Source organism: Copidosoma floridanum, unplaced genomic scaffold (genome assembly GCF_036245765.1).
Source record: "Copidosoma floridanum isolate Cflo_tuat_1 unplaced genomic scaffold, Cflo_Japanese_pri ptg000006l, whole genome shotgun sequence".
Lineage (NCBI taxonomy): Eukaryota > Metazoa > Arthropoda > Insecta > Hymenoptera > Encyrtidae > Copidosoma > Copidosoma floridanum.
Window position 1 is genome coordinate 18,539,729 of NW_028321883.1, and position 26,859 is coordinate 18,566,587.

At 38.5% G+C, this 26,859-nt stretch overlaps 6 protein-coding genes across 10 annotated transcripts; 1 reads left to right on the forward strand and 5 right to left on the reverse strand.

The window, feature by feature from the left end:
• Nucleotides 1–230: 230 nt before the first annotated feature.
• Nucleotides 231–1,912, reverse strand: wal (electron transfer flavoprotein subunit alpha wal). Its single transcript, XM_014352408.2, has 4 exons — nt 1,752–1,912; nt 1,310–1,642; nt 718–1,170; nt 231–638 (listed from the first exon to the last, which is right to left on the reverse strand). Exons 1-4 carry the CDS (start codon nt 1,794–1,796, stop codon nt 462–464), a joined length of 1,008 nt encoding a protein of 335 aa, XP_014207894.2. The 5' UTR covers nt 1,797–1,912; the 3' UTR covers nt 231–461.
• A 1,207-nt stretch (nt 1,913–3,119) lies between these two features.
• LOC106638976 (granzyme F-like) lies at nt 3,120–5,234 on the reverse strand. Its single transcript, XM_014352393.2, has 5 exons — nt 5,199–5,234; nt 4,990–5,134; nt 3,724–4,031; nt 3,384–3,626; nt 3,120–3,269 (listed from the first exon to the last, which is right to left on the reverse strand). Exons 1-5 carry the CDS (start codon nt 5,232–5,234, stop codon nt 3,120–3,122), a joined length of 882 nt encoding a protein of 293 aa, XP_014207879.2.
• Nucleotides 5,235–7,738: 2,504 nt separating this feature from the next.
• On the reverse strand, nt 7,739–15,417 carry LOC106638975 (adenylate cyclase type 10). Its single transcript, XM_089598768.1, has 29 exons — nt 15,333–15,417; nt 15,073–15,246; nt 14,682–14,957; nt 14,481–14,604; nt 14,237–14,394; nt 14,003–14,158; nt 13,701–13,920; nt 13,323–13,626; nt 13,124–13,251; nt 12,896–13,045; nt 12,702–12,807; nt 12,180–12,593; nt 12,015–12,106; nt 11,780–11,932; nt 11,620–11,710; nt 11,416–11,536; nt 11,206–11,346; nt 10,989–11,138; nt 10,839–10,920; nt 10,478–10,732; nt 10,255–10,439; nt 10,056–10,171; nt 9,602–9,922; nt 9,362–9,498; nt 9,008–9,297; nt 8,617–8,815; nt 8,160–8,543; nt 7,958–8,096; nt 7,739–7,885 (listed from the first exon to the last, which is right to left on the reverse strand). Exons 1-29 carry the CDS (start codon nt 15,415–15,417, stop codon nt 7,739–7,741), a joined length of 5,298 nt encoding a protein of 1,765 aa, XP_089454894.1.
• A 674-nt stretch (nt 15,418–16,091) lies between these two features.
• LOC106638985 (mitochondrial import inner membrane translocase subunit Tim22) lies at nt 16,092–17,674 on the forward strand. Its single transcript, XM_014352402.2, has 5 exons — nt 16,092–16,347; nt 16,560–16,893; nt 16,984–17,168; nt 17,231–17,303; nt 17,416–17,674. The coding sequence occupies exons 2-5, from the start codon at nt 16,629–16,631 to the stop codon at nt 17,496–17,498; spliced, it is 606 nt and encodes a 201-aa protein (XP_014207888.2). The 5' UTR covers nt 16,092–16,347; nt 16,560–16,628; the 3' UTR covers nt 17,499–17,674.
• An 86-nt stretch (nt 17,675–17,760) lies between these two features.
• On the reverse strand, nt 17,761–23,121 carry Septin1 (Septin 1). 3 transcript variants are annotated; one of them, XM_089598400.1, is made up of 8 exons: nt 22,611–23,121; nt 22,302–22,516; nt 20,259–20,451; nt 20,139–20,156; nt 19,482–19,740; nt 19,041–19,406; nt 18,863–18,967; nt 17,761–18,774 (listed from the first exon to the last, which is right to left on the reverse strand). In XM_089598400.1, the coding sequence occupies exons 2-8, from the start codon at nt 22,323–22,325 to the stop codon at nt 18,645–18,647; spliced, it is 1,095 nt and encodes a 364-aa protein (XP_089454526.1). In that variant the 5' UTR covers nt 22,326–22,516; nt 22,611–23,121; the 3' UTR covers nt 17,761–18,644. The 3 variants fall into 3 exon arrangements, with proteins under 3 accessions (XP_089454526.1, XP_014207884.1, XP_089454525.1); XM_014352398.2 differs by lacking the exon at nt 20,139–20,156 and having other exon boundaries at nt 22,611–23,120; XM_089598399.1 differs by lacking the exons at nt 20,139–20,156; nt 22,302–22,516; nt 22,611–23,121 and adding an exon at nt 21,553–21,785.
• A 230-nt stretch (nt 23,122–23,351) lies between these two features.
• LOC149375575 (uncharacterized) lies at nt 23,352–25,559 on the reverse strand. 3 transcript variants are annotated; one of them, XM_089598535.1, is made up of 2 exons: nt 25,538–25,559; nt 23,352–25,051 (listed from the first exon to the last, which is right to left on the reverse strand). In XM_089598535.1, exon 2 carries the CDS (start codon nt 25,036–25,038, stop codon nt 24,127–24,129), a length of 912 nt encoding a protein of 303 aa, XP_089454661.1. In that variant the 5' UTR covers nt 25,039–25,051; nt 25,538–25,559; the 3' UTR covers nt 23,352–24,126. The 3 variants fall into 3 exon arrangements, with proteins under 3 accessions (XP_089454661.1, XP_089454663.1, XP_089454662.1); XM_089598537.1 differs by lacking the exon at nt 25,538–25,559 and adding an exon at nt 25,414–25,462; XM_089598536.1 differs by lacking the exon at nt 25,538–25,559 and adding an exon at nt 25,111–25,224.
• Between the last annotated feature and the right edge of the window lie 1,300 nt (nt 25,560–26,859).

The following is a 26,859-nucleotide window of genomic DNA, read 5'->3' on the forward strand; positions in this document are numbered from 1 at the left end:
AAAATATATACGGAACTCGCAACTGTAAATACGAATCCAGGACCGGAGGTCACGTGACGTTGCAATGGGAAACGGCGATTGGGGAACCGGCTTAACGCCATTTTGGAAGCGCGGGAGGGGGCACGCGCGAGGCCGATGGTAAGGTCGTGAAAGGTTTTATCCTGCTTGGATCAAGTAGGTTTTTGTTCGAGAAAACGATGAGTTTATATAATTTTAACAATCCAAATGTGCTTTTTATTCATACATTGTGATAACAATATAAAAATATAATATACATGTAAATATAATTTATATATATGTACAAAATCATACTAGGTGTGTAAAGCTTGGTAATACAATAAAGATTTCAAAAAATTGGACTCGCATGATTCGCTTCTGGCAATTGTGCGTACAGCACTTGTGGATAGAGTATTGGTAAAAAATTGTAAATATAATTTTTTTTTAAAAAAGGCAAATTTCATTTACAGTTTCTCTGTCAGCTCTGGCACTGCCTTGAATAAGTCTTGCACTAGGCCATAGTCTGCTACTTGAAAGATCGGAGCCTCCGGATCCTTGTTTATGGCAACAATTGTCTTGGAGTCTTTCATGCCAGCCAAGTGCTGGATGGCTCCGGAAATGCCCACCGCGATGTATAGATCCTGAGTAACAGTGAAAAATTGTTAATAAATAATAAGGTCAAGGCAAATAAAATCCTAACGAAATCACGTATTTGCTTACGGGAGCAACGATCTTTCCCGTTTGACCGACTTGAAGGTCATTAGCCACGTAGCCGGCATCAACGGCAGCACGAGATGCACCAACAGCAGCATTGAGCTTGTCAGACAGTTTGTACAGCAATTCAAAGTTCTCCCCAGACTTCATACCTCGTCCTCCGGATACAACAACCTTGGCAGATGTCAGCTCTGGTCTGTCGGACTTGCTCAGCTCTTGCTTGACAAATTCAACTAGATTTGTCTTATAGTCTCCAGCTGGGGCTTGCTCGATCTTGGCACTGCCTCCCTCTAGAGGAGCAGCCTCAAAAGCTGTACCTCTGACAGTCACTACTTTAATTTTGTCCTGGAGCTGAACAGTCTGGATCGCATTTCCAGCATATATGGTCCTGATAAAAGTGTCGGCAGATTTTATGCCAATAATGTCGCTCGTTGGTGATACATCAAGAGTTGCTGCAACCTAAACGTAAGAGTACTCATTGCTTGATTATCAAGTCAGAATGGCTATGGCCTTAGTTGATTCGTCACTTAAAAACTGCTGTACATTTTCTGTGACAAATTGATAACAATGTAAAAGAAACAAACTTGAACGCACTTACCCTGGGCAAAAGCGCCTTGCCAAATGCGCTGGCACCAGCGAAAATGTGACTGAAGTTGTGCTGCTTTTGTGCGGCGACGATAAGCGGAGTGAAAGCCTCAGGAATGAAGCCGTGGAAGGCATCGCCCTCAGCTATGAGGACTCTGGCGACGTCCTTGGCCTTGCTCAGTTGTTCGGACACGGGGCCGCACTTGGTGCCAGCGACGAGGACGGTGATGTCTCCTCCGATCTTCTTGGCGGCGGTCAGGGCGTTCTGGGTTATCGGGAGGACGACCTCGTTGTTGTGCTCGGCGATTACGAGGGTCGACTCGAAACGTTGCAGAATCGCGGTGAACTGCGTGAGAGGAGTTTCGTGGGGGAATAAAAAAAAAAAAAAAATTTAAATTAACTTTTCGAGGTTAAACCAAGAGACGAGCATTTATAAAAAAAGAGTAGGAGCTTACGTTGGCGTTGTTGCTCTTCAGAGTCCTGCAGCAAGTGGCGAACATTTTGACACTTTTTTTTTGTGATTTCCTTTGTTTTGACAGTGTACAATAGATAAACAGTGGAAAGTCGGGGCAAGAAGAAAACAGCCCACGTCAAAGCTTTTCTGCTTGCTTGCTATTGATGGTCTTTAAACTATATAATAATACTGCTTTATATACCTTCAAAGAGTGAGAAAAGATTAATTATCTTTGATAGATGATGCGATTGGGCCGGATCGGGCCAATATCATGATTGAGCAACAAGTTGTTGTGTACTTAATATATATTTTTTAGTGCATATTTTAGTAAATTTCAGTTTTTCAGTTTTTGGGGATTTTTAAAAAGTTAATATTCAAAGAAATACACATCTGCCCCCCCCCCTCGCGCAAATTTATAATAAGTATATGTGATATATTTATTGCGATTAATTTAAATGATCATGTACTACAGTGCATCATGATTATAGGTTGGTCCGAGTAATAATTTACATTTTTCGAGCTTGAATCGTATGTATATTCATAAGTTAATATATTATTCCTAAATAATGAGTTATTATAATAATTATAATTATTATTATCCCAATTAAATCTTGATAATGGTTTTGCATTCAAGAGTTTTTTTTATCAGTATCAGTGAACAATATGACGTTTCGTCTGTAGGCGACTCGCCGCGAGATCGAAAAAAAAGGCGATTGTTGTATATTGTTTTGTGCAATTGTTCCCGAGTCACGTTTTGTTTGCCGCAGGCACAAAGTGCTATTTTGCGCCTGTGGATGCAAAAAAAAAAAAAAAAAAAAAATTATGATAAATTTTTTACTTCTCACATTTTTATTTACAAAGCTCTCCTAATGTACATAATTTAATAATTATATAACTTGATGATTAAATACAAAAATCGTAGATTATACTTTATTGTATAGCGACGATAGGGCTTATAAACAATTTCGACATTACACACATGTCAATATAGTTACTCTTTTTCTTCTGATATGTATGTATTGTTTACTAAGAAACGGTACCTTGTAAATGCGTTTGATTTTGTACACATCGGATTATCACATAGTACGTAATGTCCTACAATTCTCTTCTTAAACGTTTTAAAATCATTCACCGAAAATAAAACATTAAATCCTATAAACAGCAAATAATATTTTAACGATCATATTTTATTAAGAAAATATTACGAGAAAAACTTAAATTTCATAACTATTACTATTGAAAAACTAACATGTTGACTATAAATAAAATTTTTTGAATTTATATAATGGTCACAAAAAATAGCACAAAGTATATTTGTCGTACTGTAAAATAATAAATTTATTTTTCCATACACGTGAGCTGCGTCACGCTAATAATTTCTACGCAAAACCTTTTTGATAAACCTCATAAAAAATGCAACTTTGGTGTACAATGCAGGCAATTTGTGTGAGTTTTTGGGCCGAATGCGGATTCCAATGATATTATTATTTATATCAACAAGAGGACCTCCATCGTTGTCCTGTAAATATTTATTCAATATACTTTTTCGTAAAATAAAAATCAAGTTAAAAGTTTTATAGACATTTTGTTTAAATATCGATAACAAAATGAATGTGTATTAATAAAAACTTACGATCCACCCGTAACCAATATTATCTTCAGGTTTAGTGCACACGTGACTATTTGTTGCCGTTACAGGTCTGTACTTTTTGCATTTTTTCAGTGGCATTAACATGCTTCCAAAGGTAATGCAAGAAGCATAGTTTCGACGAAAACCAGTGAAACGTACTATTGTGGAATTTTCTTCTCTTTTGTTTTTCGAAGGTAAATTGAGTATCCTGACATGTTTGCTGTCCAAGTCGAAAGCTTTGGTTACCTGGAATGTTGCGTGTACACGCGTTACCCCGATTGAATATAAAAAAATAATGACAAAGTTGCACTCCAATGAGAAGAAAGTATTCCATTGTCATTACCTTTAATACAGCAATGTCGTACAAATGAGACCTGGCGCTTGAGTTTTTATACCTCGGGTGCCATTTAGTTTTTTCAACAAAATTTTCAGTGATCTCATGGTGGCACAAATTCTTGTACATCCTGTGAGTGCGTATAAACAACTGAGAAGTGTTGTACCCGTAGACGCAGTGGGCCGCGGTGATTACGTGAAACTTGTCAATTATGGCACCACCGCATAGACGTTGGGTCCCGTCGTCGAGTATCTTTTCGATGGAAACGACGTACATTGGCAAATCATTCTCGGTGCAGATTCGTTTTTTAGATGCATCTATGCAAAACGTAAATTTCTCGACAATAAACAAGTACTCGATTGTTTTAGCACTTCTTGTACGTTATCGCAATCACCTCAAAACGGTCTTACCTAACTTTGATATTAGTTAAAGTTCATCCAAGTTTGTATGGAGAAAATTAAAAAACCTGGTTTAATTTTTTATCTGAATCATTCATGAACTTATAAGGAGGTTGATAAGATAATAGTCGATAAGTGGAAAATATATTGGACATTAGAGAAAAAATTATTTGACTAGGGTAGTACGACTGTATAATTTCGAGTGAAAATGGCAAATTTTACTGTATATTTGTATTTAGATGATTTGGCCAATAGATCTAATCATATAAGAGATACACTCTCTTCATGTTCCTTAGCAATTCTACAAGAATTTTGCGTTGCTAACACGTTCCCAAAACCAACTCGAAACTTGTTAAGGGTGAACTTCGTATAGGTATCATTTGAAATTTAAAAAAAACTAAAACTCCATTTTTGATCAGTCGCTTGTAATAAAAAAGAAAAAAACGATTTGCAGTTTCCAATTGATTCAATCAATATCCTTTAAACACACAAATGTTGTAAAAGTCATCGGTTCTCTTGATTAGTTCGAACAAAAAATATTTATGCCACCAAGGCATGACCCGAAAAATACACAAATTTAAACAGCTTTGGTAGCTCTCCTCGGATGAGTTTGCTGTAAACTTTTTGATTGAACGAATTTCATAAGGAAAGCGGAAAAATCTATTAAAACAGTGTTAAACTACTTTGGACGAAAGATATGAGTAACTTTAAATTCCAATGTCCGATGATTATGACAAAACGTATTTAATTTTAGTTGGTGAGGCTTCGGATTACTAATGAAACTGATGTAACAGTTATTTTTACTATGACCTCAACATGCCAGAATATTCATGATGAACGAATTATAAAATGAAAAAGTTAAGAAACAATTCTTTACCGCGTAAAACTTTGTTGATGAACTTCATGAACGACGCGACTCTGGTGAACAATGCAGTCCTTTTTTCCGAGTCGTCCTTTTTTTCCTCGATGAGGATTCCAACGATATGATCAAACTCGTCGACAAGAGGACCTCCAGTTCTACTCTGTGGGGAGTTGAATCGATTATAATTTTAATGCACGAGAAAAATCTAAAATTAACTTACGAGCCATCCTAAAAAACTGTCTTTCGTGGGGGTCACGCATTTTTGGTCTCTCGTTACGGTGCCATCGTCGGGTACGACTATTTTGCACGTATCCAGTTGCCAATCTATGACGTCGCCGTAGTGGGGCAGGTAAAGCTTTGTGTTAACAAAATTGTCGAAACCTTTCTCCACCTGGAACAATAATCGAGGCTAAAAGTGTTATCTAAAATCAAGGCAGACTTTTGGGTCAAGTTGTTTAATGGCTTTTTAAACACCAATTTTTTTTTTGTGGTTTCCAACTGGACAAAGTGCATGTGAAATAATTATTTTACTCGTCACTACTCACAATACGATGTATTAGATAAAAATTTTTTTTTATTCCAGTGCACGAGTGCAACGTACATTTTATTATACGATTTTAAAGTGTACATTTGAAATTAAATATTTAAATACTTTTTCGAATAATTCTTTATTTTTCCAAATTATTTTTTCCTTTTAAATTATTGTCATTCACTGGGTTTTTTTTTTTTTTGTTTTTGCATACTAATGATGCGTGCATTGCGCTCTGTACGGCAATAAATCACAACTGCGAGACGTTGAATTGTTACCTGTAATATGGCCAAGTTGTTGAAGTGAGAGTTCAAATTTGGATTGTACTTCGGGTGTACTGTGGATTCCACGACATTGTCATAGTCGAATTGACGAGTTTCCCATGGATTGGTGAGCACAAGTAATTCGTGGGTACTGATACCATGGACGCATTGGGCGGCGGTGATGACGTGAAAATCGTCTATGATGGCTCCGTGGCACAGATAGTGCGGTCCTTCCACGTCGTTGAATTCTTTGTAAATCGCCACCATGTACTTGGACTGATCGTCGTACTCGCCGATTTCGCTGTCCGAGTCAGCCTCGGCGACCACTGTGTGCATACATATAGGCTCAAATATGTTTTTCGGAATGAAAGTTCTTTTTTCAAATTTCTTTGATGAAAATTCTCTTTTTACGCGCAAATCTTTTCATGGCTACAGACATATGCGGACTTCATAGTTGGATTGGAAAAAAAAAAGTGTTTCGCATTTAAATTAGAGAAATCAGACGATCGTACGAGGGGCTGCGCTCTCTTGAAATCATTAAAAAAGTCTCCATAAGTCACTAGCTTTCCAAAGACTTTTTACCGGGACTTCAAGAAAGCGTATAGCTTAAAGTCATTAAAAAAGTCTCCATAAGTCATTAGTCTTCCAAAGACTTTTTACTAGAAGCCTGAAAGCCTTTGGAGTGCGCAGCCCCTCGAGATCGTATATGATTATTCAAGATTGAAAATACGATGAATAACACTCCATAAATATGGAATCAGCGAAAAATCTACGTAGATTAAAATGCTGATTTCACTGAAAAAGCAGTAAAATAAACGTTAACCCACTTATTTTTTGGCCTCGATGGTACACTTATTAATAACCGATCTTTCAATTTAACGTTTACCGACGATGCACCAATAAAATAAAAAAATGCTTATCGATTGCACAAGTAAAAAACGTGACTCTACCTTTGGCACTCTGAAGCAAAAGAAGGTTCAGGGTGGCGGCAACAATCGACAGAAGGAAATTCATCTTTGTTTGACCGTATCGCTGGGGTGGATGGAGAACGAGCTACTGGAGAACCAAAAGCCAACTCGGTGCTCATCCAAAGCCCAGCTCAAATGCGTAAGACAATGAAATTAAGTTCTCATGTGTTATGGAGGGGGCGAGGCACTAGCACTAATCGCTCGGCTCCTCCAAACGCTATTGAAACTCGGAAATAAATTTGACATAAATCCAGTGCGGTATTATTCAACATGAGCTGGCCGATTGATATGTGACTAAAGGAATGGATCTCACCTGAGTTTAAACTCTTTCTTTCTTTTTTCGTTATTCCAATTGGAAACAATAAATACTTGTTGCGCTTCTCAAGATATAATAGTCACCTATTCCAAAGTCTTTTATTTATAGCTACGTAAAATCTAAATGCATGTGGGTTTTGTAAATTCAAAATCACGGTCTTTCAAATGTTGCTGGATGAAAAAAAAAAACGAATCACTGCTGCCTCTAAAATTGTGCTCCGCGAAGAGAGGAAAAAAAAATTGACGTAATCATCGCTTATACAAAACCGAGGCATTGACTCTGGAAAATTGAATTAAGCTATCAAACATTCCAAGTGGGATGTATATTTATAAATAGCGCCTCAAGTTAATTAAGTCGTTGTCTCTCAAAAATTGTATGCTTCGCGATGATGCATATTATTTTTCACTGATTTTTAAAACGTAAGGACGAGCTTTTACGGAACAATGCCGAGGAACCTGTTTGTAGACTTGTATTTCGAATATTTTTTTATTTTTTAAATTTTCCGCACTTACTGCATTTTTCTTTGTTGACTGCACAAGAATCATTTATACACACATACGTGTATCTATACTCGGCCACGCTTATAATACCTTACCGACACATGTGGCTCACTACTTTTATAAAAGATGATGATGAAGTTAAGAAAAAATGTAATATAAAACAAAAGAGTAAAAAAAAAAAAAAAAGATCAACATTCCCTTGGTATCGGCAAAGTGTAATGTAATATTTCACGATTTTCCAAGTCGATCTCTTGCCAGTCGACCACTGGCTTGTTTCTCATGCACTCGTCTTTCCAGCGATTCTCCTGGATCGGATTCAAGGAGCCCGTCCACGCCTGAAAGAATTTTTGCTTTTTTTTTGTCCTTCGGCTCGAAAAATCGCATCACCGCTCCTAACAAGCGCATACCTTCTCGCAATGATCGGCCCAAAGGTATATCAGTTGGTTTCCTCGGTCGAACGCGTATTTTTTAGCCCCCCGCAAAATCGCCAGACCCTTTTTCCTGCGACACCTCGCCATATTGTAGTAAGCTTTCAACAGAAAATACCTGAAATACCGGTCGTTCGTTTTTTCCTTCTCAACGATTTTCCAACAATCCCAAAACTTTTACCTCGATTCCACGATTTTCACGACCTTACGCGTGTCCTTGATGATTCTGAGCTCCTCCTTAATTCTTTTCAGCACTGCCGCGGCATCCTTCAAGTTTTTGTTCTCCATCCTTGCAACTGTGTATACGTAGACAATCAGTAAATGTAGTGTACAGCCATTGTTAGCCAACCGATTCTCCTCACCATAATTGATTATCAAGCCCTCGAGTTTCTTCAATGTCGTTATAGCCCCGGTAACCGTGTAATCGTTAAACACGTTGAGATCACACTGTGAAAGGCAAATAATTTGTATCACCATCGGTATATTTTGAAAAATGTTCTCGATCCAACGCACTTCTCTGTCTTTCCACACAAAGGCAGATTCCCAGTCACCGATTCTCATGTACCTGTTGGCAGGCGCGATCGGTAAAACAAAAAAGTTCATATGTATGCTAGTACCAAAAAAGTCGATGTGTGTACCAAAGCCACATGCAGACGAAAAATCTCTTGGCAGCCTCAAAGTCCTTGGCGTTTGTGATCTTGCTGCTCTCCTCCTGGTAAAACTCCTCGCACTTGTGCAGCGGCACTACCGAGACACCGATTTCGAGTAACAAATCGACACACAACGAGTAATACCACGTTATGCCCGACAGATCGATATTGTTTTGCGACACGTACTCTAAAAATCGTTTTGTTTTTCCATAAAAAATCGGTAAATGTTTTGGAGATCGTTGAGTCAACTCCAAAGTATTTTGCCACGCTGTTGTTGCATACAGCAACGAGTAATACGTGTAAAAGCATAAAATTAAAGAAACTTTCATCACGCGATTAAAATTCGATAAAAGGTGTGTACAACTAGAGACGTAGTAACCCAGTTCTAGCAGCATATCCACGGACTCGGCGAACTTGCCCTGCGACTGGACGAGCTGCACGAGTCTCGGCAAAATGATGAGCTTGAGGTCGACCAAGCGCGTCGTCGTGGCGAGCCTCTCGGCCACGTAGCCGATACTCGCGGCCGATCGTCTCAAACCCCGCACCCACCTCGAGCGGAAAATCCCCATGTAGAGCTTGGCCACGGCGTTCAGCTCCTGCAGCTCTATCGAGTCCTCGCGCTGGCTGCACAAGTTTATGGCCTCCGTCTCCAGCAGTGGTATTATCGCGCTGCCAATCATTTCACGTGTTTTGTTTGTTCGTTTATTCATCAGTCTACTCGGGTTGAGCTCACTTGTACTGGTTGGCTTGCGCGGTGATCATCATGTGGGCGTACGACGTGCACAGCACGAAAAAATCCTTGCTCGACTCGAGCGCCACGTTCAAGCCCCAGATCGCGGCCAGCTTCGCGTGATCGTGCATCCCCTTCAACTGTCCGTTACATCGTGTATACACGCGCGCATACATTACACATCATTGTACATATATATACATCCATCAATCGACCCATTGTTTAAATTAATTGAGCGCCGACCCTGTAAACGATGAACATCTGCGCGAGGCAACTGGCAAACTGGTCGTTGTACCTGGCCCCGTCGTCTCTGAGGCTCCCGACCTTGAACCTCCTCAGGCAGTTGAGCATGAGGAACTGTTGTTGCAGCAGGTACGCCGATTTCAGGCCGATGGAGACGCGATTCTTCGGAAAGGCGTAGCCCATGATCTTCAAGGTCGCCTCGAAGCACAGCATCGCCTCGGCCGTGAGGCCGCTCTCCAGGAAGCACTGGCCCCGAAATGTTTGCACTTTGCCCTTCAGGCAGGGCAACACCACCAGCCCATCCTCGGATGAATCGTACACCTATAGAATGCACTTGTTTGAATTTGCACAATTGCCGAGTCTCGCTTATACAATCCAACATCACCGCACTTGCCGTTTTGGACCGTATACGTCTATTATGTCCCTATACGTTGTGTATATTATGTATACGTACCAAGTCGATGAGTTGGTCGGCCTCGTGGAGTAACTTCGTAGCTTGGGGTATGTTGAGGGTCGAGATGCAGACCTCAACGAATTCAAGGATCGCGACCAGCAACAACGGTTTGATCCCTACACGGTACTTATATGTATTTTACACATTAAACGTCGAATCGGTTGTGAAAATCGTATAGTGAGTGATCGTTTACAATCACCTATACCGCGACAGTGCTCCATCACGTGGGTGTAGACGGTCAAAAGGATCAAGTTGCACTGGCAGTTGGTGAAATCGACCTGGGAAAAGACCCGCGTCGGCGATTTCTCGATCGGCCGACAGGCCCGGAACCAAGACAGTCCATCGCCGTACTTGTGATTTTCTGCCAGAGAATTTTTTTCCTTTCTTTATTCATACATGGTGGGGGGGGGGAGGAAATAAACGTTCTACCATCGTTGTCGTCGTTCCACTGGGTGACGTCGTCGCCGAGGTTGGCCAAGTCGGTGGAGGAATCTTTGAGCTCGAGAAGCATGGGGTCGGTTATCTGCGATCGCTTCCTCGCTGTTTCGACGAGGACTGTCTTGCCGAGCAGCTTGTTGAACTGGCCGCCACCGCAGGACGCGCAACGCCGGGTATTCTGTTGGAGGTAGCGCAGGGCCTTGCTGTGGAACTCGACTTTCTGGTTCTCGGTTAGTAACCTGGTGCCGGGGAGGGAGGGGGTTACAAGCGAAACTTTTTGGAATTGGAATAATTGAGCTTTTGGACAATGCACAACAAAAATATTGTTTCCAATGTAACGTCAACCTGTAAGTCGTCTCGCGGAACATGTCGAGTTTGAACCTCATCATGCCGCAAGCCGCGTAATTCGGCAAATCGGCGAGGGCAGCTGCAACCGAATGAGAAGGAGGAGGGGAAAGTATGCGTGAAACCAGAGTGTGTGCAACCTATACCTACGCCGTACGACGACACCCTTGCAACCGCAGCGCACTTGAACCTGCAGGCTGGGATTGTGGAGCTTTTTGAACAGCATGGCCGGGCCGGGGCTCCTGGTGAAGTCTCCTACGGTACAGCCGATTATTCGCAGCTCGAAAAGCTTGACGATACCTGTACGCGCACACGAGGGCAGCTCGTGAACATATATACCGTTTACAAGCATCGATCGTTTATTTACTGAGAGCTACGTCGCGCTCGGGTGTTCCTTGCATTAGTCGCTCGAGCATTTTTCGGTCGACGATCTCCCCCAGGACAGCCGCGCACTTCAGCAAGAACTGATCCAACGGCGTCAGGGAGTCGTACAGTTTTATGAGGATGGCTGTACATACCATTGCGCTCAAAGTTACAGCAAAAAAAGCTTACTATGGTATACATCACTGTATCTTACTGTCCATCGTGGTCTCGGAGTCAACGTCTTCCACCGCGAATCTCGAGGTGAGCACGCACACGCTGTACTTGGCCTCGTTGTCCCGCTTCTTCCTACTGACGTCCCTGCTCTTGTCAAAGTCCTTTTCAACGGGGAATAAAGTATATACAACGTGGCATCAGTTGGATTTAAACCGTGAAAAAGTATAACACGTGTGCATTGCACGCTCACCCTGTACGTCGATTTGTACATCTTCCACATGTCCCGATCGATCGCGTCGAACGAGCGCGCTTTGAAAATCGGCTGACCCGATGGCCTGTAGATACATTATTTCCAGACAGAGATCGGTTTTAAGAGAATATATGTATAACCACGCAGAATGCACCTTTTGAGCATCTTCGAGGACGGCTCGACGAGGCCCGCGTCCTCGAGCTCGCGCCTCGTCAGGCTCTCGATGGCCACGCCCTGCAACTGAATCAGACTGACCAGGTAGCTCTCTATCCAACCAGGGTTGCCCCAGCTTCTCTCCTGGATCACTCTTTTTTCCAAATCGTACATTAAAAATCTACTCGCTAAAGAAAAGAAACAAAATATGTATATCTTTTGCGTGTGCTTGATACTTTTCCAGCTCGACGGGAATGGCCACGACGTTGAGTATCTGGCAAGCGAGCGCCGCGTGGTACCACTTGTCTATACCCTGGATGTCGACTACCTACAAATTGGATGTGATGATATCGGTAGTATGTATGATTCGATCAATAAAAAACGGGGCTCGCTTCGCTTACCCGAGCCATTTCGACGATATTTTCGGGCACTGCGTAGGACCTGGACAGTTTGTTGCCATAGGCCAGGACAAACAGGGCCCCGCTGTGCTTGACGACGGCGGGCAAGAGCGCGAGCGACTCCTCGTCCGCGAGTTCGGCGTCGTCAACGATCACCAGCCACGCGGCCTCGAAACACCGGCGCGTCAGTGTTTTCAGCAATTTCTTGAGCAGGTCGTTGCGTTTGCGCGGCTCGTAGGCCAGGAACTCGTCGGTTTCACGGAAGGTGACGTTGAACGCGCGATTCAAGGCACAGAGGTGGGACCGATCGGTATCGGGGAATCGGCTGTATATTTGGTTCTGGCGCTCTTCGTGGGCCGAGGCGTCTCGGATGTCGAGCAAACCGTCGAATATCAGACGCAGGAGGATGAACGACAACTGGTCGATGGTGTGCACATATATTACAATACATTATAATATTATGTAGGTGTACACAGGGTGGAGGTACTATATGTATAACTACTTTGTTTCAATGGGTGTACGTACTTGGTTGTCGTAGGGAGCCAAGGCTATAAAGTTCACCATGACGTGGGCGGGGGTAAGGTGGGACATTTCCTCGAGCAATCGCGTTTTTCCCATTCTCGGATCGCCTCTGATCAAATTCGTAGAGTGTGTATCACTTTTTGTGGAATCGTGAAATTGTGGTTTTATTTCATATTATTTTTTTTTCATTAAATCACCTCAGTATCAAAACATCGCCCCTGATCTCCTCTTCGTCCTCGTGGGCGTGGCTGTCGACGACTTTTTCCATCATCTCGTGAAAAGTGTCGAGCTGAGCGTCACGATCCAGCAACGGGTACTTACTTATGTGCACATCGTTGTCAACGGCACTGAAACGACAAGTATTTTTCTCTCCCATAGCTATGTGGTATACTCGTATACATGATCTTTTGTTGTTGTTGGTATACCCAGTCTGCTCAAAAAACTCGTATATGGGACCGACGTTCGTGATTCCCTTGAGCTCCTTTGGCTCCTGCAAAACAAAGTGCTTGGCCTCGAGATGGGACAGCAGGAAACTCTCGCGATCGCAGACCACCTGAATACATGTCGCTCGTTTACTCAAACCTTTACGTAAAAACAAAAAAAAAAAAGAGACACGCGTGCAACCTTGTTGCTGTAAGCGCACATGAGCCTTGCGGCTTTGTTGACGGCCATGCCGATGACCGTGTACTCGCGCCTGAGCACGTGGCCAACGACGCCGCAGTACGTCATGCCGGTCGTCACGCCGACTGTCACCGACTGGACGTACTGGTACTTGGCGAGTCCACGGCGTAGCTTCAACGCGCACCTGAGCCCGATCTGGGACTCAAGCTCGTGCTTATCGCCCCGGAGTCCAAAGATGCACAGGAATATCAGGTCCTTGTCGAAGAGCGACGTCTTGTTCACGCAACCCTGCATCTCGCCCACTATACTGTTTTGAAAAACGGATACCACCTGGTATTTGAATGGACACGGGAGTACGTTGTCGTTCAATATAATTGATACCCGCAGACAAAGGAAAACGTTGCGTCGACTAGTTTGATGAGGGTCTTTCGGTTGATCTCCTCGGTGATGACGTTCACGAAGACGATGACGACTTGGCGGATCTCGGTTAGGTACTCCAGCGGCTCGTCCATCTCGACCGATCGTATCACAGGTCGAAGGACATAGCTGCGCAGTTTTTTGCCCAGTTTCGCTCTCGCAGCTCTTATCAGCTTTGGACGGACTTTTTAATCGGATATTTTACACGTACTCACGTGAACTGATGATTATATTCAATCTTTCATGAATAAGGTCGTATTGCTCACGGCTGTAATCTATGGCTTCCTCGTTGGAATAGCTTTGGTACAGGCTGGAGTGCAGAAGGGACGTCGAGGAGGACGAGATGTTGTCCTCCGATAGGTTCGAAAAAACACTCGACTCGTTGGAACCATCAGAAGTGTTGGACGATGACGAAGTGTCGGCTAGACGTATTATATTGACACACGTGAGTAAACGGACAATATTACCTAAGCTGCTAATTAATCATATACATATATTACCACTGCGATGATGTTCGTAAGTGTGCTTGTTGATGTTCTCCCACAAAACAGACAACGATATGATTCTCGTGTGGATGTGATCGGGCAACAGCTCGTGAATGTACTCGCTTTGGTTGACGTGCTGCCAACAACTCGGCGCCACGAGGATGTCACCGCCTCTGATTTTACGTTGTGTCGTGTCGTCGTGTGTGATTAAATACATAGATTTCATAGTTTACAATTGTATATGTTCATACACGCGTACTGGCACAAGCCTTCGGCGAATTTCACCTCCCAAACTGGCTTTCCTGTTATTATGTAGTAAGACATCAAGTCGGGATTCCCGATGGACGTGAAGTACGTCTTTCCCGAGGCTATCGACAGTTTCACTAAAAAGCAAAGTGTATGTACAGAGCATCAAATATAATGTATCCTTTTGTACATTTTGTAATTTTATGTTGTATACCTTTGAGCTCGACGTCGATCTCGGTCTCGTAGGTGCCAAAGTGTTTCTGTATCACGCAGGCGGTTTTAATGGCCTCGGTGGCAATGTCCCGCATGACCCCACCAGCCTCGAGCTTCCACATGACGATGAACGCATCGCCGGAAAACTTGAGCACGTCGCCGCCGTGCGACAGGATCTCCTGGACCATCGGCCCGATGTAGCTGTTGAGCGTGTCCGTGAGCTTGGACGGGCCGCCCTTGTCCGACTTTGTGAGCTTTTCCGTCATGTCCGTAAAGCCTGAATTGAATATTAATAGTATTTTTTTTTTTTTTTTTTTTTTTTTACTAAGTATATATGTAAACGTGAAAACTCAAAAGAATATATTGTTTCGTATGTGTATACGTAGATATACCGGATACGTCGCCCAGCATCAAGGTGGTTTTGTAGCTTCTGGTGTCGTAGTCGTCGTAATGGTCGAGTATTTCGTCGGGGCACATCGAGGCGAAGATTTTCGTCTGGTTTCCCATGCGCGACGATTCCAAGCGAGACCTTTTTCGGGACGACCTGATCATCTCGATTCTAGAACCTATATGATTTTTTTTTTTTTTTTTTTTTTTCATGTAGGTTAAATATATTTTTGTATAAATGTTGTTTAGTTGAGTGTAAGTTTACTTGAATCTCTTGCCAAATCTTGGACCACCAAAGACGTATTCGACGATCCACGGGGTTGTTTAGATGTTTTTCTTGACTTTCCCATGTTAGTGTGTGTAAATAGGTACACCTAAAATTGTAGATTTTTGGTGTGCAGCCTGAAGTGACGTACGCAATTTGTATATTTTATACATTTTATGAACAGTGTGAGATTCAACTTATTCCAATTTTAATTGAGAAAATCGTTGCTTACTACGGAAGCGTAACAATTTAAGAAACCGATTTATCCAGCAAAAAACCACGTATGAATTGAACGTGTTGAGTTATTTATATTTATATTGTTGTTGATAATATAATCGGTAGAATTTCGTTTACCTGCCTATAATTTAAAAAGTTTATTCATATATTGAGCCAAGCAAAAATAGGGCGAATAAAATGGAGATCGGTAATGATCATTATACATACCGATCATCTTCATTCAAGTATCGATGATGATGACTTTTGTAGCCATATGTGTACGCTTAGTTCAAAGAAACGAGGAACTTTTTTTTTAATACGTATAATAAAATCCGTCTATGAAGATTTTTTGATAAAATATTGTTTTTTTGTAAATCGTTCTATAGATTGACAATTTAAACAAACACCCGAGAGAATAAAGGCGCGGGTGTCGGCGCTATTTTTTTGTATATTTGGGGGGGGGGGAGTTGGGAGTTGGGAGAGAGTACAAGAAGAGAGAGAGAGAAAACACTGCTCTTCTGCTCGGTACACAGTTGTTTTTTTTTACAAGTCGCGATTGTTGCCGGTTGACCGGTATCGTTAATATGTTGACACTTGGTGAAATAACAAAAAATTAATCTATTTTGTCAGTATACAATCAATTAATATTTGTTTTGTTAGTATAGTGCTTTTTCTTACTCGTTAAGTTTATTTTTGGAAAGTTTTGAGGTTATGTATGTTCAAATCGAAGGCACTCGAAGAACATTACGTTTTATCATAAATGTGTGATGATTCGAATGGATTTTTAAAATCTGTAGAGGTATTATTAAAAACAGTATTAAATTTATTAATCAACTTGAATCTCGTTTTATCTAGCTTTTTTTTCACCACAGTCTCTGTTTCTACATTAATATTCCTCAATTCTGATAATTGACAATTTCAGAACTAAAAAAAACTTTGTTCAAGTTCCTATACCTTGAATCATTATGTTGTAAAAACATTAAAAGATCGATTTTTACTGACTTATTTCAGATATAAAATAGATTTACATAATTCATAAGAATTGATGTGATACCACTTGCAGCACCTTATTCATTGAACATGAATGATTTTTACAATCCACTTGGCCCAAAAGCAGCATTTCCTCCACCACCTAAACCAAAACCCAAAAGAGTTCCAGTTTTTATGTACGATGAAGAGTGGGACAAAATAGCAATATACCTTGTGACCAATCATCAAAGATACAGAGAAAATATAATAATCCCTAGATGTCTGGGTGGAGGCTACATCAAATCAAATGAAGAAAAGAGTATTGAAAGATTTATGGAAAGCTGTGTTTTTAAAAGCATCATGAGTTGTGTTTTAGGTACATCAATTTTTTCTTGAAATGTAAAACAAAATTATTTCCATTCCTTCTAAAGTTATCTGATCATTAAAACGTCAAAATGCTTTGCAGGGTTTGGTCTTGGTGCGGCACTGGGTTTGTTCACATCAAGTGTGAACCCAAACGTCGCTGCTGTTGAAAAGCAACAAACAGCTCGTGAAGTATTTCGGGAAATGAGAATGACAACATTTTCTTATGCTAAAAACTTTGCTGTTATCGGTTTTTTCTTCTCAGGTGTTGAATGTGCCATAGAATCAGTAAGTTAATTATATTAAAATTATTTTTTACAATTATATGAAAATTGCTTTGCCAATTTCAGTATCGTGGTAAAACTGATTGGAAGAATGGCACGTATGCAGGAGGCTTGACAGGAGGGCTTCTTGGTCTGAGAGGTAAAAACAAAATCAATCATACTTTTAGTTTTTCACAGTTTATTATATACCTTTATAGAATACTTTTGCTCTTTTTTTTTTATATAAAAAATTTTTCACATCTCATTCGTAGCCGGCGTCAAGGCAGGTATCGTTGGTGCCCTAGGCTTTGCAGCCTTCTCTACGGCAATTGACTATTACATGCACAAGGACTGAGCTGAGAGTCCAACGCACGCGCAGGCTTCTCAAGACGCTTGTCTTTGATATGTAAAAAATGAATTTGTATAAAAAAGAATACTTATATCGTGAGTCGTTCTCACGACTTTGTTATATTTAAAACTAATAACAATACTCGTTAAAGTGATGTGTAAAGTATGTTAATAATAAAAAAAAATTGACTTGTTGAAATAATCTTAATCAAAAGTCTGTATATAACACCACTTTAATTTTGGAATTTTTTAAAGAATTAGAGATAAGCTATTGTTGCGGCTATTTTTATTACTCATAACTTTACCATTTAAAAGTATGCTCTATGATAAATACTGTGCTTCATATACATATATTAATATTTTCAAGTATTAATTAATCGAAAATATCCATATATTCAGTGGTATGTTTTTTTCTGAATAAGTACATACCCGTGAATAGGCAAATACACAAATAGCATGAATTAAATCTAAACAATTTTTTAAAAATATATTTAAAAAAAAATTACGAAAGAATATTGCTAGTGAACAAACAACGTGTCTGCCAAGTCCGTAAAGTACAGTTGTTATGAAAAAATATATATTTTCGTGTCATACGCTTACAATGCGCCGCTTTATTTAAGTATACTTTGTAGTATACTTTTTGAATTGCAAAAGAAAAAAATAAATAAATAATCATATTTGGAAGTTTAGAGTCTAATATCTAAAAGATCTGTTTTACTTCTCAAAATGTTGGAAAATTGTTCTCTAAATACTGTCGAATTCTTTTTCTAGGTAACGAAACTCTAAGAATATAAAAGTACAAAAAGTAAAAAATTTGTTACAAGAATGACTGTAATAAGACACTTCTTAGGTTTCGATGTTTTTTTTTCTAAGCAAGTCTTTGCCTGAAGTAAAATCTCGCATTAAAATTGCTTCTCCAGCTTTCTTGTTCATTTAATAAAAAAGTTCCACCAAAACGTGAAATATATATGTCACGAGGTAATGGTTATAATCGTTTATGCACTTTGAGATTCGATTTTAAAAAACGCAAGGCAACTGGTTCGTACTTCACACCCGCATTCATCTTAGACTTTTAAAAACAGACTATCTAAGAAATAGACTCTCTTTCTCTTTGCAATCATTGCTCTCTTGGCACCAAATAAATAAAAATCTCTTATGGCTGCTGCTGCTGCATCTGAGCCTGCATAACGGCCAGCATTTCCTGCATTCTTCTAAGTTCGGCTTCCTTTTCTTGTAAAATGCGATCTTTTTCAGAAATACTGGTCTTGTCATTTTCGACGATACTGAAAATTAAACATGATACAATTAGATTCAGTTTGGTATGTAAAAAATTTTATAACAAACGTATTAGTATTAAAGAGCTATTTTTACGTTTGACGTCTTGGAGGAACCGGTGCTCCCTTAGCAAGTCGTTCGCTTCTATAATTTTCATAATGCACCTCTTGAGTGACTTCTTGCAAATCTTGCATGTGTGTGCTGAAATGGAAAGTAAACATTACATAACATATTTGAAAGTCATATAATCAAAGTCACTAGCAATAACTCTTACATCAACATAGTTCTGAGCTTAATAAAGTCACAGTGGTCAGGATTTTCCACCTCGACGACTCCCCATGGATAAAGTCTTCCTCTGACTTTTCTTCCTTTGACCTCAAGCAGAGTAGTTGAGCCGCAAACTGCAAATGGAACAGCTTCTTTGAGCTGCTTTACCTGTTCCTTATAATCCTCGTCTTCATCACTATCGCAATCGGGAAGTGGATAAATTTTAATTCCATTTTCCTCGATTTCCTCTAAAACACGCTTCTTCAGGCGCAGCATCTCTTTCTTTGTTAATACGTCGGCTTTAGCGATCACCGGTACAACATTTACTTTGTTGTGTAGTTGCTTCATGAATTCAATATCCAATGGCTTGAGACTTTTGAAAAAAAAAGTATGTTTTCGGTGTTTCATGCATTCATTAGAGTTACCTAGATTAGAAAAATATACGTACCCATGACCAAAGGGGGAAATGAAGTAAAAACAGCAGTGTATTCTGTTATCAACGATGTTTCTTCTGTTTAAACCACTCTCGTCTCTCAAAAATCTTTCAAACTGATCATCAATATACTGGATGATGGCTCTGAAGCTATCTGTATTGTCAATAGCATCGCCATACCCTGGTGTGTCAACTACAGTCAAGCGAAGCTTTACTCCTCTTTCTTCGATCTCAACTGTAGAAGCTTCAAGCTTTACTACCTGATTGGTTTTTTCTGTAAAAATAGAGCAAATTAGAATCCAAGAATAATAGTACATTATTCACATTGATAGCTACTTTAGTGCTTTATAAAAACATTAAAATAAAATAATATAAGTCCTAAAGTGTACAAAAAATAATACTTGAAGTACCATTAAAAATACATACTTTATTTGTAGCATAGTGTATGTATGTACATGCCTTTTAGAAGATAATCAAATAAATTTCAAATGCTTATCAACAACATTTAAACGATAAATCAAAAAATTAATCAAGGAGTGTAATTAATAACGTGTAAAGTAAAATTCGACATGAAGAAACACAATAAAAACATAAAAGTGTACTACATAAAATTTCAATTTTTCTAAATACCAAACGATTTCATCTATGAAGGCATATTTCACTTGTACTTACTACAAAGTTCTACCATGGCTATTGATTTAAAGAAATCACAAAAAAATAATTAGTCATTGAATGGTATAGAATTTCATTCATTGATAAAATACGAAAAATAATGTATTTAGTGCTATTTACCTGTTGCATTTGGAATGATTCGCTCGGGATACAAGTCAGTGAGAAAGAGACTGTTGACTAACGTTGATTTTCCAAGTCCTGACTCACCAACGACCATTAATGTAAACTCAAAACCTTTTTTGACCGACTTTCGATGCACTTGGTTTGGAAGATTTGCAAAGCCCACATAGCCGGGAGTTTCTAGATTTGCAAACTGAAAAAAAAATTTTTTTAATTTATACTAGTTATGATAATAATACCATGTACTGGCTTTATTTATGATTGAATAATGTTAGAAATATAAACTTTTGTAGTCTAGTAAGAAGAATTAAATTTTGAGAAATAAAAACACATCGTCGCCTGGTTTGACATTTACTTTGGTCAGCATTCCTCAGCATTTTTCAGTATCAATAAAAAAAATGCTGCGTTGCATTGAGAAAAGTGTTACTATGACTATACGTATATATAATATTTACTTTTTGGCAGAATAATATTTACCAGTGAAACGGTCAAAATATTTTCGCACTATCGATTGATTGTTTTTACATATGGAAATAGCACTAGTAATTGTGAACTCGAGAGAATAACTGTTGATGTATGAGCAACTCTAACAAAGGAGTTACTGTGCCAATAAGAATGACAAGTGGCTTCAATGACGCAAAAATTAGACACATCTGAATAACAAAAAAAAAAGTGCGAGCACGCGAACAAATTAATAACCATTAGTTATTAATATGCGATTACGATTTTATTGAAAAAATTCCATTATCGTCTTGCTAAAGGTTTCTGGATAAAAGAAGCGATGGAGATGATTTATCTTGATTGTAAAACGAAACCATGAAAATATGCACACCACTACTTGCTCTCTGCGTAATGTAACCATCAGAAATGAAATTGCAGAGATGAGATTAAACAAAAAGCAGGTACAACGAATACAGAGGCTCAAGAGTCATTCAGTATGGAGGTACTCACTCCCACAATTGAATAGACAACAGAGGATTTCTTTTTTTTCCCCTCATTCGCATGACCTAAAAATATACTTTCAATTTGTCACGCGCGTGTCGAGAGTACTTCTATATTATATATATTCACCAAAGATTCAAGTTCAATCGCACTGCTGACAGTGTTGACTCACGAATTAATAGAATAGGGTACATCCTAAGTTACACAAAAGTAACAGTTATTTATTCTTTGACTACAAGTTTCAGAGTAGCTATTATTGTCCATGAGATGCTCCAAAATGCATCTATCGATCGGTGCAATGAGACGTATACATGTACAACAAATAAATTTCGATAAACCCAAATTTATTTACCTTGCTCATCTTGGTAAATGCCTTGTGATGAGTTGTGAACTTCACACACGACTACAGCACGATACAGCTGATAGATTGTAAATGTATTCTTCGTACTCACGTGATGCACCGCGGACAGAGATAGCCGCGGGTTCTCACAATGACTGATAAAAAAACAATACTATCCACGAGTGGGTCCCGCCTACACTAAACTAAACACGCTAACCTCCGACGCTCACCAAAACTCTTCGGCTCTCTCTCTCTCTTACGAGTCTCGTGTTGGGCTCATCACAATATTGACTATATATTTATACGCTCTCCGTCTCAATACCCCTGTTGGCTGGTCCCCGTCAATAATAATAATCCCCCATCAAGAAAAAAAAGAAGGAGTCTATTTGATTTTGCTCAGTTGCTCCGAAAGGAAATGAGCTGTATATGTATATTAGTACACACAAATAAATCCATACAACATTCATTTATTGCTCTCTTTTCTTTCCTCTTTTGTGGAAAATATAATCCGCAATTTCATGCATGTTTGCAAAAAACAGAGTAAATAAAGTATATCCTAGTAGTAAAATCATTATTCTGCATTTACTTAAATTGTTACGTTTTTCTGACACTTATGAAAACTGAAGAATTTTATAGAGTGTGACAATTTTTTAAACCATCAATAATCTTTTGATCTAAGGAATTTTCGAGTACGTGTTTGTCGTGAGTCGAAAAATGTAATTGTTGTACAGTTACATAAATAATATATAAAGTATACTCACCGTTTTGACGCTGTCATTCGACATTTTAATATATTATAATGGATGATGGGTAGTAATAATGGTACAGTTTCTGGATTGTCGATTCTTTTTGGTGCTCCAAAAAACAACAACTTCCGGCTTCCGGAGCCTGTGCAGTGCGCATACATAAACAAAAGCCCCGTTGAAATTAAGTATCGCGTTGCCTTTGATAATAAATTCTATGTAGCACCGGACAGCTAATAATATTATAAGTTGAACAAATTAAAAACTCCTGTTGTTTCTTTTTCCTCTAATTTTTATTTACTTTCTCGTTGCGATTAGTATACTTACGTATTTTTCAAAGGATGAAAGAGTATATTATTAAAGAGTTTAAAGATCCAAAATGCACAACAACTCACGACTCCGGTTTTCTACGCCCTGAGAAACAGCGTATATTTTCTCGATTCTATATATTTTCTCGATTATATATATAAATAATTCGACGCATCGCAAAAAACACTTATAGAATTATACATATTGTTGAAATACAGATTTTGTAGCGTGGGCGAGGTGACTAATGCGAATTGGCCGAGTGTTCGACAAATGACTGAACGAGAGATGGATAATGAACTGATGACGATATATGATGTATCACACACGGTTACACATGCTTATATAAAAGTATACGTCAATACGTGTAGCGTCGCGACGAGTGTCAATAAATAAAATATATAGAAGGGAAGCCGGGGGCAGAATAGAGGCGACCGCGGAAGCCAATGCGCGTGTGTGTAAAAAAGTAGTGTATAGGATCACCATAAAAAAATCTCCCTCTCGTGCAAGGCGTGGTCGAAGCTCTTTTTTTTGTTTTTTTTTTTCGCACAATTTTTGGATGTACCCACCTTACAACGAAAAATGATTTGATAAAAATGGTCATACATTTTAAAAATAAAAAATACTTTCTATGATGAATAAATAGTAAAAAAAAAAAAAAAGTAGTGATTGTAAATTTACAATAGAGATCTTTTTGCATCCTATATTTTACTCTGTGTCTAAGTTTAATCAGCATCCACATTTTTTATGTACAAAGCGTTTAACAATATTTAATCAAACAAAACCTTTTAATTAATAAACAAACGTATTTATTTATTTTCAATTCGAATCGTGTGTAACACATGGAAATCCAAGTTTACTCACAATTATCAAATATCAAATGCGACAAATCTTACATGACAGTTTGCTCACAACAGTTTAATGATCACTAAACATTTTATCAAAATATTTGTTGTACAGAACTCCTGGGGCTCATGGGAGAAGCAGCGTTGTATTGAGGTGTACAGACCCATTTTTTCAGAAGCCAAAAAATCTTTGAATATAAGAACTATTTACATGTTGTGAGCCCCATTATAAGAAGTTTCTTTATCTTGTTTAACTTACATCTCTAAATACATGCTTTGATTTTTGAAAAATTACATTATTCCAATAATCTTCCATGCTTACATTATCTCAAAGTACACATAAGTATAAGAAAAATAAACGTTTTATCTTAAAATACTTAATGCTTAAAAATCCTGATCATCATTAGCAAGTTTTATGAAACTCTTGGGTACGTTTAACGCATAGCTCGAGAGTAGCAATAGCTTAGCAACTTATTCACTGTAATACATACCTGAATTCCGTGAAATTTTTTTATCTATTATATTTTATCTGTTAGTATATAATTAAGTAGACATAAAAAATTTAAAAATTTAAAAAAAGAGAGAAGGCAGGCATTACTTTATATTATAAACAATTATTGCAATAAAAATTGTTTGGAAATGTTTTCATCAAAATGTCTTCAAGTATTTCATCACAAGCAGGATAGTATTGATCACGACAAAGCACAGCTCGAATGTCTTCTTACAGATGGTTTTTGCAAAACTTCCTTGGATTCGTCAGTAACATGGTTTAACGTTTGTTCTTTAAAATCGCCTGATGAGTATTGCCGGATTTTGTTTCGTAAACAAAATAACGTACTGTGCCTCTTCTTAATAGATATTACGAGATCATTACCGTAATGCTCTTGTAAGCGACTTTTTATAGTTTCATCATCAGGAAAGTAGTCATCATCGCTCAAACAACTTTTAATTTCATCGAAGGAAAACTGTCCGTCTTCATTAGTATCAATATAATGATAAATTTTTTTCATGGTCACAGATTCGTCGTATGCTTCAGGACGCCTGATTACGTTTTCTGGTTCTTCTGTAGATCTTGAAAGATTGTACATCATCTCCAGGCACTTTCTATGATACTTGGCGTTCAATGCCACCAAATCAAGTTCAGGACTAAGTCGAGAAAATACTGTTTTTTGCACTCCGTTTTTTCTACTGCTCACATAATTCAATATAGTACTTCTGAAATTGTGAGTTGTAACGGTACGAATGTCGCTCGTTCCTGCAGTTGCTTTTATTTCATCTGTGACATCTTCAGCGCATATAAAACACCTACTTGCCCAATCAAAACTATTATTGTACCTCGGAATTTTTGTTTTCGGACTGTACGGTGACAAAGAATTTCTTCGTCTTTTAATAGCGTCAATGTATCTCGTCGAAGTGTATTTTTTTCTACACTCCACGTGAACTGTTACCGACTCCATGTTTCGTAGGTCGTTCGAAAAACCATCGCTTCTTTCTTCGGATGCTTTTCGCAATGTGTCCATCCCTCTCACCACTGTCACACATTCTTCCGTGAGTAGGGGCTTCTCACAAATGAAGCAATTTATCGCAAAATCGAAACCATCCATTTTTTCATGGAATCTGAAATAAAGAACTATTAGTTTTACCAGCGTTTTACGGGTTTTCGTTACTTAAACTACGTTTTGTGTCTCAGTCGTTTTTCCTCATGTATCTTTATTGTTGCTGTTGAGAATGTATTCACAATCGTTATAAACGTTCAGCTGATAAAATTTGAATAGTTGTTCGGCTTTTGGTATTTTAGCGCGCTTTGCTATCTGTACGGGGGATACTTATATACATTTTTTATTATATAGATATAGGTCCGTCCTCATCAAAACCATAGAGATAATATAATCTCTATGTCAAAAACTAATGTTTTTATAACTGATGATGGAATTGAATCAACATTCGATTAAAAAGTAATTTTAAATTAATTAAAATACCTTCAATTATGTTAAAATGGGGTCACAGACTTAAATATGTATGTAGATGATATTAATTTAAAGCATAGTAGTACAAACAATTAGTACAAACGCCACACATGAACTTAATATAACATATTTTAACTTATTTCATTTATCAATTAGTCTGTCCTAAGTACTAAAGAAGTATAGATTTGACAAATAATCTAAAACTGTAACAAAGCGTCACTGCACTTATAACTTATAACTGAGCGAGAGCGAGAAACGAAATTCCGCCCCACGAAGCACGAACCTACGGAAGCCCGGTGTCACGACATCTAGGTACATAATAACGCAGAAGCGCGCGCAAAAACAAGTACTTAAGTTAGTAAGTTTGAGTGCACAAAAACACGTCCGAGTATGAGAGTGCACGAAAGCGCGCAGTGATACTATAATTAGCAGAGATGAGTACAGTATCTAGATGCTTTACTCCTCTCTGCTAATTTAGTAGTGCCATGTGCCATATGGTCAATTTTATTAAACCATATAAGTAGAATATCTATATTTTTGGAGGTCAATTTTTGGAAAGAAGATGGGTTGTAAACTTGCCGCAAAGAGCAACAAAACTTTTAATTTTTTATTGTCTATCTATGAGATCAGTTGCGGCTGGTTTATAATCGATTACACGGCTCTACTATTAGTTGTGATAACCCACATGATTATTTAGATCAGCGCCATCTAGCGTTGCGGATTTTTGAACTAAAAAGTGGCCCTAAACTTTTGAAACCGAGCTTTAGCGCGTAGAGCCATTTAGTCAATTATAAACCAGCCGCAACTCATCTTGTAGCTATAAAATAAAAAAATAACTATACACCTGTTTTTGGCGGCAAGTTACAAACTATCTTGAACTCGAAAAATTATCTTTAAAAGTATAAATACATAGAAGGTCAATTTTTTGGTAGAAAATAGATTTTTAACTTGCCGCCAAAAACATATGTATCGTTATTTTTTTATTTTATAGCTTCATCATGAGTTGCGGCTGGTTTATAATTGATTAAATGGCTCTAAGCCCTTATGCTCGGTTTCAGAATTTTAGAGGCCACTTTTGGCGAAAAAATGAAAACCGCTAGATGGCGCTGATCAAAATAATTATTACAACTCACAATAGAGACATATAATAAACCAGCCGCAACTAATTTGATAAATAGAAAATAATAAGTTAACATTTTCTGTGCTATTTGCGGCAAGTTTACAATCTATCTTTTATCCATACAAAATCGACCATATTTACAAAACTACAATAATATTTTAGACCTTTTAACATTAACTTTTTAAGCATTGACAACATTTAAGTAGAATAATAAAAATAAAGTTATTTTCAATATTTCTTGCTATTGATGGACTATTGTATATATAATATCGATGTACAAAAAACATTAAAAATTAAATATGCACCAAGTACCTTTTCTACCAACAATCACAGATACT

What these genes read in the sequence shown, in the direction of transcription:
- LOC149375575 (XM_089598535.1), bottom strand. Translation starts at nt 25,038, where the DNA reads ATGGATGGTTTCGATTTTGCGATAAATTGCTTCATTTGTGAGAAGCCC.
- LOC106638976 (XM_014352393.2), bottom strand. Translation starts at nt 5,234, where the DNA reads ATGCGTGACCCCCACGAAAGACAGTTTTTTAGGATG. An exon ending in AAAGACAGTTTTTTAGGATG is followed by an intron (nt 5,135 to 5,198) that starts GCTCGTAAGTTA and finishes AACTCCCCACAG; the next exon opens with AGTAGAACTGGAGGTCCTCT. An exon ending in CATCAACAAAGTTTTACGCG is followed by an intron (nt 4,032 to 4,989) that starts GTAAAGAATTGT and finishes CGTTTTGCATAG; the next exon opens with ATGCATCTAAAAAACGAATC.
- LOC106638975 (XM_089598768.1), bottom strand. Translation starts at nt 15,417, where the DNA reads ATGGGAAAGTCAAGAAAAACATCTAAACAACCCCGTGGATCGTCGAAT. An exon ending in TGGCTCCCTACGACAACCAA is followed by an intron (nt 12,594 to 12,701) that starts GTACGTACACCC and finishes ACCATCGACCAG; the next exon opens with TTGTCGTTCATCCTCCTGCG. An exon ending in GGAGCACTGTCGCGGTATAG is followed by an intron (nt 10,172 to 10,254) that starts GTGATTGTAAAC and finishes AGTACCGTGTAG; the next exon opens with GGATCAAACCGTTGTTGCTG.
- wal (XM_014352408.2), bottom strand. Translation starts at nt 1,796, where the DNA reads ATGTTCGCCACTTGCTGCAGGACTCTGAAGAGCAACAACGCCAAC. An exon ending in GCAAGGCGCTTTTGCCCAGG is followed by an intron (nt 1,171 to 1,309) that starts GTAAGTGCGTTC and finishes TCTTACGTTTAG; the next exon opens with GTTGCAGCAACTCTTGATGT. An exon ending in CGGGAAAGATCGTTGCTCCC is followed by an intron (nt 639 to 717) that starts GTAAGCAAATAC and finishes ACTGTTACTCAG; the next exon opens with GATCTATACATCGCGGTGGG.
- Septin1 (XM_089598400.1), bottom strand. Translation starts at nt 22,325, where the DNA reads ATGTCGAATGACAGCGTCAAAACG. An exon ending in CGAATGACAGCGTCAAAACG is followed by an intron (nt 20,452 to 22,301) that starts GTGAGTATACTT and finishes TTTTTTTTTCAG; the next exon opens with TTTGCAAATCTAGAAACTCC. An exon ending in ATTTCCCCCTTTGGTCATGG is followed by an intron (nt 19,407 to 19,481) that starts GTACGTATATTT and finishes TTTTTTCAAAAG; the next exon opens with TCTCAAGCCATTGGATATTG.
- LOC106638985 (XM_014352402.2), top strand. Translation starts at nt 16,629, where the DNA reads ATGAATGATTTTTACAATCCACTTGGCCCAAAAGCAGCATTTCCTCCA. An exon ending in CATCATGAGTTGTGTTTTAG is followed by an intron (nt 16,894 to 16,983) that starts GTACATCAATTT and finishes AATGCTTTGCAG; the next exon opens with GGTTTGGTCTTGGTGCGGCA. An exon ending in AGGGCTTCTTGGTCTGAGAG is followed by an intron (nt 17,304 to 17,415) that starts GTAAAAACAAAA and finishes TCTCATTCGTAG; the next exon opens with CCGGCGTCAAGGCAGGTATC.